This window comes from Rutidosis leptorrhynchoides, chromosome 5 (genome assembly GCF_046630445.1).
Source record: "Rutidosis leptorrhynchoides isolate AG116_Rl617_1_P2 chromosome 5, CSIRO_AGI_Rlap_v1, whole genome shotgun sequence".
Classification (NCBI taxonomy): domain Eukaryota; kingdom Viridiplantae; phylum Streptophyta; class Magnoliopsida; order Asterales; family Asteraceae; genus Rutidosis; species Rutidosis leptorrhynchoides.
The window spans coordinates 388,178,065-388,188,940 of record NC_092337.1 but is presented as its reverse complement, the minus strand read 5'-3'; the positions used below and the strand labels follow the sequence as shown (position 1 = coordinate 388,188,940).

The 10,876-nt window shown below is 38.4% G+C and overlaps 1 protein-coding gene across 1 annotated transcript; it reads left to right on the top strand.

Annotated features, from left to right (window-relative positions):
* Positions 1-282: 282 nt before the first annotated feature.
* On the top strand, positions 283-10,471 carry LOC139846865 (glucuronokinase 1-like). The gene is made up of 6 exons (XM_071836409.1): positions 283-585; positions 7,329-7,478; positions 7,593-7,781; positions 8,952-9,068; positions 9,647-9,807; positions 10,016-10,471. The coding sequence occupies exons 1-6, from the start codon at positions 379-381 to the stop codon at positions 10,335-10,337; spliced, it is 1,146 nt and encodes a 381-aa protein (XP_071692510.1). The 5' UTR covers positions 283-378; the 3' UTR covers positions 10,338-10,471.
* The last annotated feature ends 405 nt before the right edge of the window (positions 10,472-10,876 follow it).

Genomic DNA, 10,876 nt, shown 5'->3' with positions numbered 1-10,876 from the left:
ATAACTTTAAATAATATAAAAAAATAATGTAAATATAGTTGAATAAAATAGTAGTAGATAAGAATTTGAGTCATCAACATGTCTGTATATGAATATGAATGGCAATAATAAGATAAACACGGTTACGTCTCCCATTAAAAGAATCCAGGTAGGATCCAGACCCGAGCCTTATCCATTTTGAAAACGACCTTCACACTTGGACTAAGCTTTTCTTTTCACTTACACGTCATAATAACGTCACCTTTTTTATGTTACCTCTATATAATATCTTCCATAACATAACATGTTTACCAACATTATTCATACTGATCACAATTTTAGTCTGCTTCGATCTCTTTATTATCACATCATTTCTATATTACTAAAATCAATTTCGATATGGGTTCGTTGTCGGGCGTGATCGAGCACAAGGCGTGTGCTCGAATCGGGCTTCTTGGTAATCCAAGTGACGTTTATTATGGTCGTACGATTTCTGTAAACATTGAGAATTTTTGGGCTAGTGTTCGTTTGGTACCATCTTCAAATCTTTTTATTATACCTCATCCCACTCACGATCTTGTTGAATTTACTTCACTATCTCACCTGGTACGTACATTCATTTTACACTTATATATACTTCTAGTGAATTACGTTATATGTTTATGAAATATTGTTAATCTAAGTTGGTTTTAATGTTTGCGTATTCATTTTTTATTAATTCTTTGAGGGAAAAAACTACAGAATGTAGTATGTTATTTATTTCTCTCACTTTATTTTACTAATAAAATGGAGAATGCGGCCTAATTTATTTACTTAATCAGATTTGGCTTAACACTATCGAGTTAACTCATCAACTTTGAAATTGTGAAATTAAGGTTCGTGAAACATTTAATGGTGTATGTGTTTAATGATTTAAAAAAAAAATTTAAAACTTATCTATTATAATAGATACGCCATTAAAAAATCTCTCCCCATTTAGGTGGAATTCAAGGGTAAAAGGGTAGCATTTTGTGCAATGCTATGAACTACAACACAAGGTTAGATAGTAAGTACATAAATCTAAAATACTATGGACTACAACACAAGGTTAGATAGTAAGTACATAAATCTAAAATCATATTGGTAAAACTATGGTACATAGTTTTAAAATTTCTAGTTTATTGTCACAACCCAATAAGTTTGTGGCCCAACCCACTAAGATTATGACCCAATTAAGGGTTTTAACCCAAGAACTTCATGGAAGGCCCAAGAACATCATGGAAGCTCCCTAGAACTTTCCCATGAGTTCTTCCATGGAATGGTATGGAATGTTCATGGAAATATCTATCTCCATGTATATACTTGAAGTTTCTAGTACTTAGATCCTAACCATTGATTTAGATTAATCTTAGCCATCCATTTTGTGTTAGAAGTAGTATAAATAGGGGTGGTCTCATTTGGCACACCACACCTCAAATCTCAAAGCATTCTCAAGCAATATAAGTATTTTCTTCAATTCCACTTGTTCTATAATATTTTCTCTTTTGGTTACTTGAATCATTATAAGGTCCGAGTAAGGCTGACTTAGTAGAGACTAAGTGCCGCACGTGAGCTTATTGAGATAAGTCCGTGACATTTGGTATCAGAGCAAGGTCGATTCAAGGAGATGGCAACCGAGACCGAGAAGAATGTGAGCGCAACAAGTGGTGTGATGGGTGATGAGACTCGTGGTCGGGTAGAGACTCGACAAGGAGCCAAGAAGAACCGAGGTATGTCCAAAGACTTTGTCGCAAACTTGGACAAGAGGATCATGGATGTAGAGACATCCATGGACGACGTGAAAGCAAAGGTCGAAGACGTCCACCAACGTTTGGATGGTTTGGACGGGGACTTTGACGAATTGAAAGATGATTGCAAGAGTGCAATCAACGTGCTAGACGTTGACATGCGACGTGAGATCCATGACTTAAGGGGTATGCTCATGGGTGAGATTACGAGGTTGCGAGGCGAAATGGAGGGGGAGGTCTCCACTATTCACCAACGCCTCGTGGATTTACAAACCAACATGAACTCTTGTTTGAGATTCATGGCTAGTGGGGGTAGCAACACTGGATGCAATGATCCGAAGGTGGACGTTCCCAAGCCGTCACCGTTCGTGGGGAAGCGGGAAGCCCGAGCGGTTGATGATTTTATATGGGAGATGGAACAATACTTGGAGGGAGTCAACATAGTGGATGATGCAATGAAGATCAAGACGGCAACCCGTTACCTGAAGGATACCGCAACGTTATGGTGGCGTCGTCGATATGGAGATATCGAGAAAGGTACGGTTACTATTGATACTTGGGATGATTTCCTTACTGAACTTAAGAATCAATTCTACCCCAAGAATGCTCAAAAGGATGCGATGAGTCGTCTACGTAAATTACATCATTCCGGGACGATTCGGGAGTATATTAAAGAATTCACGAACCTTAGCCTGGAGGTCCCAAATATTCCCGATGATATTCTCCTCTTCTATTTTCTCGATGGTTTGCAACCTTGGGCTAAAACGGAGTTGGAGAGACGAGGAGTCCAAGACCTTGCCACCGCAATTGCTCAAGCGGAGGCACTAGTCGACCATGCTAATAGGAAAGATTCGTTCAAGTCAAAAGATAAGAAGGTGAGCCATGAGAAAGGTGGGGGAGATAAGCCCGCCCAATCAAGGAATGATAATACACGTAAGCCACCAACCGGGAATAACAAGAGCATAAAAACTTCTTACAAGAATGATGGATGTTTCATATGTGATGGACCGCATAGAGCCCGAGATTGTCCGAAGAAAGCTAGCCTTCATGCTATGGAAGCTCAAAAGGCGGGTTGTCAGGATGAGGAGCGGTGCATAGGATCAATGCATATCCTCAACGCAATCAAGGCCAAGACGGAGATACCCAAGGTAGTGGCTAAAGGACTCCAATTCGTAGATATTAACATTTGTGGAGATCGGGTACGAGCTTTGGTGGATACGGGAGCAACTCATAACTTTATCTCCACCGATGAAGCCAAAAGGCTAGGACTTAAGGAAACAAAAGAGAGTGGCATGATGAAGACGGTGAACACGAGTGCCAGACCGATTAGTGGGGTGGCTAAAGACGTATATGTGAAGATTGGAGAATGGGAAGGAATGATTGATCTCTCAGTCGTGCCTATGGACGACTTCAAGTTAGTACTTGGGATGGAGTTCCTAGATAAGGTACGCGGTTTCCCTATGCCGTTTGCTAATTCACTGTGTATCTTGGATGGTGAGAAGACTTGTATGGTGTCAACCGAACGTGGAAGCAAGAGTGCATCCAAGTCACTTTCGGCCATGCAATTCAAGAAGGGGTACAACAAGAATGAGACATGCTATTTAGCGGTAGCAAAGCAAGAGACGGTCGAAGATAAGGGAAAACTAGAGGTACCCAAGGAGATTGAGAAGGTCCTCGATGAGTTCAAGGATGTCATGCCCAAGGAGTTACCAAAGAAGTTACCACCTAGGAGGGAGGTTGACCATGCGATCGAGTTGGAGCCGGGATCAAAACCACCTTCCAAAGCCCCATACCGAATGCCACCACCCGAGTTAGAGGAGTTGCGAAGACAACTCAAGGAGTTGCTGGATGCGGGATACATCCGATCGTCAAAATCCCCGTATGGTGCTCCGGTGCTATTTCAAAGAAAGAAGGATGGGTCCTTGCGGATGTGTATAGATTACCGGGCACTCAACAAGGTAACTATCAAGAACAAATACCCAATCCCACTTATTGCTGATTTGTTCGATCAACTTGGGAAGGCGAGATACTTCTCCAAGTTAGACTTGAGATCGGGATATTATCAAGTCCGAATTGCCGAAGGAGATGAGGCTAAGACCACATGCGTGACGAGGTATGGCGCTTATGAATTTCTAGTCATGCCCTTTGGTTTAACCAATGCCCCTGCCACATTTTGTACTTTGATGAACAAATTATTCCACCCGTTCCTCGACAAGTTTGTCGTGGTGTACCTGGATGACATAGTCGTGTATAGCGATACCATGAAAGATCATGCGAGGCACTTGAAGCAAGTATTCCAAGTACTAAGGGACAACGAGTTGTATGTGAAGCTAGAGAAATGTTCATTCGGATTAGAGGAGGTGGATTTTCTTGGACATCGAATTAAAAATGGGAAGTTACTCATGGACGGGGCTAAGGTCAAGGCAATTTAAGAGTGGGAGGCACCAATGAAGGTGACTGATTTACGATCTTTTCTTGGTTTAGTAAACTACTATCGTCGTTTTATCAAGGGATACTCGGCGAAAGCGGCTCCATTGACAGAATTGTTAAAGAAGAACAAAGCTTGGTTGTGGGATGAGAAATGTCAAGCAGCATTCGAAGAGTTGAAAGGAGCGGTCATGGAAGAACCGGTGTTGAGACTTCCGGATGTGACCATTCCGTTCGAGTTACACACAGACGCATCGGACTTTGCTATTGGAGGAGTTCTAATGCAAGAGGGTCACCCAATCGCGTTCGAAAGCCGAAAACTTAACCAGGCGAAAAGGAAGTACACTGTGCAGGAGAAGGAGATGACGGCAGTGGTTCATTGTCTGAGGACATGGAGGCATTATCTTTTGGGATCAAGGTTCTTGATTAAGACGGATAATGTGGCAACGAGTTATTTTCAAACCCAAAAGAAGTTGAGTCCCAAACAAGCTCGTTGGCAAGACTTCCTAGCCGAATTTGACTATGTGTTGGAGTATAAGCCTGGGAAAGCCAATGTGGTAGCTGATGCCCTAAGTCGTAAGGCGGAGTTTGCAGCGATCACAAAACCACAATTCTTCCTTCAAGATCGTATAAAGGAGGGATTAGAGCATGATTCTATAGGCAAAAACCTTGTTGGATTGGCTCGAGATGGGAAAACGCGAAGGTTTTGGCTCAAGGGTGATCTATTATTCACCAAAGGAGACCGGTTATATGTGCCTAAGTGGGGTGATCTTAGACGGACAATCTTGAAGGAGTGTCATGATTCAAAGTGGGCTGGTCATCCAGGTATCAAGAGGACACTGGCATTAGTAGAAGGCACTTATTATTGGCCAAGGATGGAAGACGACGTAGAGACGTACGTGCGAACATGCCTAATATGCCAACAAGATAAGATAGAGCAACGCCAACCAGGAGGACTATTACAGCCGCTACCTACACCGAAAGGACCATGGGAGAGTGTTTCCATGGACTTCATTACTTGCTTACCTAAGTCGGAAGGGTGTGGGAGTATTATAGTCGTGGTAGACCGGTTTTCTAAGTATGGTACCTTCATAGCCGCATCATCCGAAGTTACCGCGGATGAAACCGCAAAACTATTTTTCAAGAATGTGGTGAAGTATTGGGGGATACCGCATGTGATAGTAAGTGATCGAGATCCGAGGTTCACAGGGCGTTTTTGGACGGAGTTGTTCAAGATCATGGGGACGGACTTGAATTTCTCCACGAGTTTTCATCCCCAAACAGACGGACAGACGGAAAGGGTGAATGCACTATTGGAGCTCTATCTTCGACACTATGTAAGTGCAAATCAACATGATTGGGCTAAGCTTCTTGATATTGCTCAGTTCTCTTATAACATGCAAAGGAGTGAGTCCACGGGGAAGAGTCCTTTTGAGTTGGTGACAGGACGCCAACCATTGACCCCGAATGCTTTGGCCGCTTCATATGATGGAAGCAGCCCAGCCGCTTATAGAACGATGAAGGAGTGGCACGAACAAGCCGACTTGGCGCGAGCATCACTAGATAAGGCGGCCAAGAAAATGAAGAAATGGGCGGATGAGAAAAGACGACATGTTGAGTTCAAAGTTGGGGACCAAGTGATGGTGAAGCTTTTACCTCAACAATTCAAAACATTTAGGAAGGTGCACAAAGGATTGATCCGGAGATATGAAGGCCCATTCCCTGTAATTGGACGTGTTGGGAATGTATCTTATCGAGTTCAACTACCGCCCAAATTAAAGATTCATCCAGTCTTCCACGTAAGTTTTCTAAAACCTTATCATGGGGACGAGGAAGACCCAGAACGAGGAGTTTCCAAACGAGCACCAATGGCAGTTGCGACTTCGTTCGATCGTGAAGTGGAAGATATCTTGTTGCATCGAACGGTACGGAGACGAGGTGTGCCGAGCTATAGAGAATACCTGGTTAAGTGGCGCAACTTGCCCGATAGTGAAGCAAGCTGGGAAGCCGAAGACTTATTGTGGCAGTTCACAGACAAAATCAAGAATTATCACGAGGATCACACGACGAGGACGTCGCGAGCTTAGGTGGGGGAGAATGTCACAACCCAATAAGTTTGTGGCCCAACCCACTAAGATTATGACCCAATTAAGGGTTTTAACCCAAGAACTTCATGGAAGGCCCAAGAACATCATGGAAGCTCCCTAGAACTTTCCCATGAGTTCTTCCATGGAATGGTATGGAATGTTCATGGAAATATCTATCTCCATGTATATACTTGAAGTTTCTAGTACTTAGATCCTAACCATTGATTTAGATTAATCTTAGCCATCCATTTTGTGTTAGAAGTAGTATAAATAGGGGTGGTCTCATTTGGCACACCACACCTCAAATCTCAAACATTCTCTCTTGTAAAGCATTCTCAAGCAATATAAGTATTTTCTTCAATTCCACTTGTTCTATAATATTTTCTCTTTTGGTTACTTGAATCATTATAAGGTCCGAGTAAGGCTGACTTAGTAGAGACTAAGTGCCGCACGTGAGCTTATTGAGATAAGTCCGTGACATTATTCTGACCTTTTTTTATTTAATTGTTTTTAGAGATATGATAAGGATTACGACTCTAATACGTAAACCTGAGACCTGTTATATTATTATATTACTCGTCCCATCTTAAGTGTCCACTGTTTACTTTTTAAAGTTTTATGTCAACTTTGACGGTAAATATTTTAACTTCTGTTATATAATATTTGATATAAATTATATGAATGATTGAGTTTTAAATGTATTTTCATTCATATAATTTTTATCAAATATTGTATAACATAAATAAAAATATTTATGAGAAAGCATATCACTAATAATTAGGGACTTAATATTGTATTACTAACGTATTACTGCATAAAATCATTTTTTTATGAAAATTCCGTTGTTATATAATTTTTATTTTTCCCAAAATAAAATAATAATCAAAATATAAACTCGTTTTTTTATTTTATTATTATTTTATCGAACCTCAAAGATACACTCTAAAACAACTGTCACAATTCACAAATATTAACATTTTATTGCCTCGAGTGAAGCTTGAAACTCCGAGTTCTTAGTTGAACTCTCATACCGGTGTTTTAATGACTTCCAATTGCTATTGTATTACAGGTGAACCAGTTAGAAAATGAAGGTTATTATGGAGGTGTACGGTTGCTAATGGCAATATGTAAAGTATTCACCAAATATTGCAAAGAACAGGGGATTCATCTTCATAACAAAAACTTCTCTCTTTCATATGACACCAACATCCCACGTCAGGTTACTTAACCTTTTAATAATCAATTTACAGTTTTGTTTTGGACCAAATTTGGCATAGAAATAATAACTAAAAGTTGGGGTTTAATTAAATCTTAATTTTAATTAATATTTCAGACAGGGCTATCTGGATCAAGTGCAATAGTATGTGCTGCTTTTAGCTGCCTTCTTGACTTTTATAATATTAGAGATAAAATAAGTGTGGATACGAGGCCACAACTTATCTTGAATGCAGAAAAAGAACTTGGAATTGTTGCTGGTTTACAAGATAGAGTTGCACAAGTGTATGGAGGTCTTGTATACATGGTAAGTGGTAACAAACATAAATGATTTTTATAAGTTTTAATATTTTATTTTATTATATTGTAATTATTTATTTATTATATACTCCGTAATATATTTACTTTAGCTTTTATCCAAGTGTGTATATATATATATATATATATATATATATATATATATATATATATATATATATATATATATATATATATATATATATATATATATATATATATATATAGTGGTAGGATCAAAAGGGAAGTAACCAATCGGGTGGAAGCGGGGGGAAGCAAAAACTTTTTTTTTTTTTTTTTTTTTTCGTTTTTTGAAAAAACTTTGTTCACGAACATTATAGATGAGATGAAAATATGAACATTTAGTAGAGACACTTTGTGATAAATGTTTTTATTTTGACGGGAAAACGCTCGAAGAAGTAATATATAACAATTATCATGTTTTTCGAGCGTATGTTGAGGTTTTAGCTATTGGGGTTTAGATATTAGGGTTTAGATATTAGGGTTTATAGGGTTTAGATATTAGGGTTTAGAAATTTAGGGTTTAGATTTAGGGTTTAGATTTAGGATTTAGATTGAGTTTTTAACACGAACGGTTTAGAGTTTAGGGTTTAGAGTTTGGTGTTTTGGGTTTATGGAATAAACCCAAAACACCAAACCCTAAACTCTAAATCGGGCTAAATTTTACTTCACAAAACATGAAAAAAAAAACGTTCATATTCTTCACGAACAATATTATCTTGAATGTTATTCTTGTCGATCGTTTTCCCGCCTAAATAATAACATTCATCACGGCGTGTCTCTTCTAAATGTTCATATTTTCGTGTGATCTTGATGCCGGAAAAAAAAATTCCAAAAAAACGAAATTTTTTTTTTTTTTGCTTCCCCCCGCTTCCCCCCCGATTGGTTACTTCCCCATTTATCCTGCCCTAATATATATATATATATATATATAGTCAAAAGTTTAAACGAAAACTACAAAAAGACGATAACCGTGAGAACTTTCAGTTTATAAAGATTTTTACATGTGAGTATTCTCACAAGAGCTTTCAGGTTCATAACTGCGAAAAATGGTAAAAAAAAAAATGACGTGATAATTCGATTAAGCTTCGTACATCTAAGTAAAAGTATTCGTCTTCCTTTGTTTATAACTATGATAGTCTTATAAATATTTTTGTAGGATTTTAACAAGGAAAGCATGAATAAATATGGGCATGGAAATTACACAGCATTAGATACAAGTCTTCTTCCACCTCTTCATCTCATTTACGCTGAAAATCCAAGCGATTCTGGAAAGGTTTGCGCAATTCATACAAAAGTTAATTTATTTGCTTATTGTTATTTTGATACTGAAATAAACGATTTGAATGCTTATTGCTTTTTTGATACTCAATTAAACGATCTGATGCTTATTAGTTATTACTGTTACTGTTATTGTTACTACGCAAACACATAAACTCATTTTTGTCCACGACGATACTCTAACCTCATTCCTGAATGCTTATTATTTATCAGTGTTTTTTAGAAGTTAATAAACATCTAAGAATAAGTAAATCCGTACTTACAAGTAGATAAACACATTAAAATAATCCACTTGCGAACATAGCTCAACGGTTCCCCCCATATACTTTGTGTCAAGGGATAAAGAGAGGTAATGAGTTCGAACCTTAGGGATGACATGATTTTCTTTAAACTAATTGAACACCAATAATGGTGGTATATGTAATGCTAAAAAATCGTCTTAAAAAAAAAGCATTAAAATAATCAACTCCAAATAAGAATTACAAAAGATGTGTAATAATCAAAATAATAATTTGTCTTGTGGCAAACGGATACTACATATATATTTTATTTAACCATGTTATCATATTGTAGGTGCATAGTGCAGTACGACAAAGATGGCTAGATGGAGATAAGTTCATCATATCATCCATGGAAGAAGTAGCAAACTTGGCTCTTGAAGGAAAAACTGCATTACTTGAAAAGGACTATACTAAACTTGCTACTCTTATGAACCAAAACTTCGATCTTCGAAGGTAAATTAGAACACCAATCACCAAAAGGCTTTTGGCCTAGCAGTATCGAAGTAACTAATCAACTTCAAAACCTTGAAGTTGTGAGTTCGTGTCCTGTGGTGGACGATACGTGTGCGTGCGTTTTCCCTTAAAAAAAATATCAAACGCCGAGTTTTGCAAAATTAGCACAAATCATGTTTAGCAGTTTAAACATGGATTATGTTTGCAGGCGGATGTTTGGTGATGCGGCATTTGGGGCTCTGAACATAGAGATGGTGGAGGTGGCGAGAAGAGTGGGTGCGGCATCAAAGTTTACGGGCAGTGGAGGGGCAGTTGTTGCGTTTTGCCCGAATGGACCATCACAAGTTGAACTTTTGAAGGACGCTTGTAACAAGGCCGGCTTCTGTATTGTACCAGTGAAAGTGGTACATTCACTTCTTAACGAAATTGATATTAGAACTCTTATGATGAAAAATTACATAAGCACAGACACACCTCAACATAAGGCTAATGTGTTCTCTTCACCTTACCCTGTTGAATCTGTAGGATAAATAGATTCCAATGATGTTTGTGTGCTCCTAAGTTCATTGTAAAGTTCACTCATTTTGTTAACTTTTTTATTTTGTGTAAACCTAGCAATATCTCTTTAATAAAATAGAGGTAACCCTTTGGTTTTTTTTAACAATGTGTAGAAAAAATTATGTTAAGTACACAGTTAGGCTGAGCTTGTAATTATTAGGTGAGAATTATCCAAGTGTAAACGAGTCATGTTAAGTTCTTGTGAGATGTGTTTTACTCTCATGCCTACATGCGCAGAGGCGAAGCCAGAATTTTACGCGAGGAGGCTTAAACAATAACTATTACAATAGTATTAGTGTATAGTTATGGTCAGTCCAATTGTATAGACGGGCTCGACCTATTAGGGTTTTAGCATAGGGTTTGATGTAATATTATAAATAGTCGATGAATGTAATACATAATCTTTACGGGGTTTTCTATCATTCTACATGGTATCAGAGCTTAGGTAAGCAGTTTTATAAAGCGAGTCCAAGTCAAGCCCCGATGTGTGTGCCGCCGTCGCTACAAAAGA

Bases quoted from the DNA above. Each gene is read 5' to 3' on its own strand.
- LOC139846865 (XM_071836409.1), top strand. From the start codon at position 379: ATGGGTTCGTTGTCGGGCGTGATCGAGCACAAGGCGTGTGCTCGAATC. The intron at 7,782-8,951 runs GTAAGTGGTAAC...ATATTTTTGTAG, and splicing joins ATGGAGGTCTTGTATACATG to GATTTTAACAAGGAAAGCAT. The intron at 9,069-9,646 runs GTTTGCGCAATT...ATCATATTGTAG, and splicing joins ATCCAAGCGATTCTGGAAAG to GTGCATAGTGCAGTACGACA.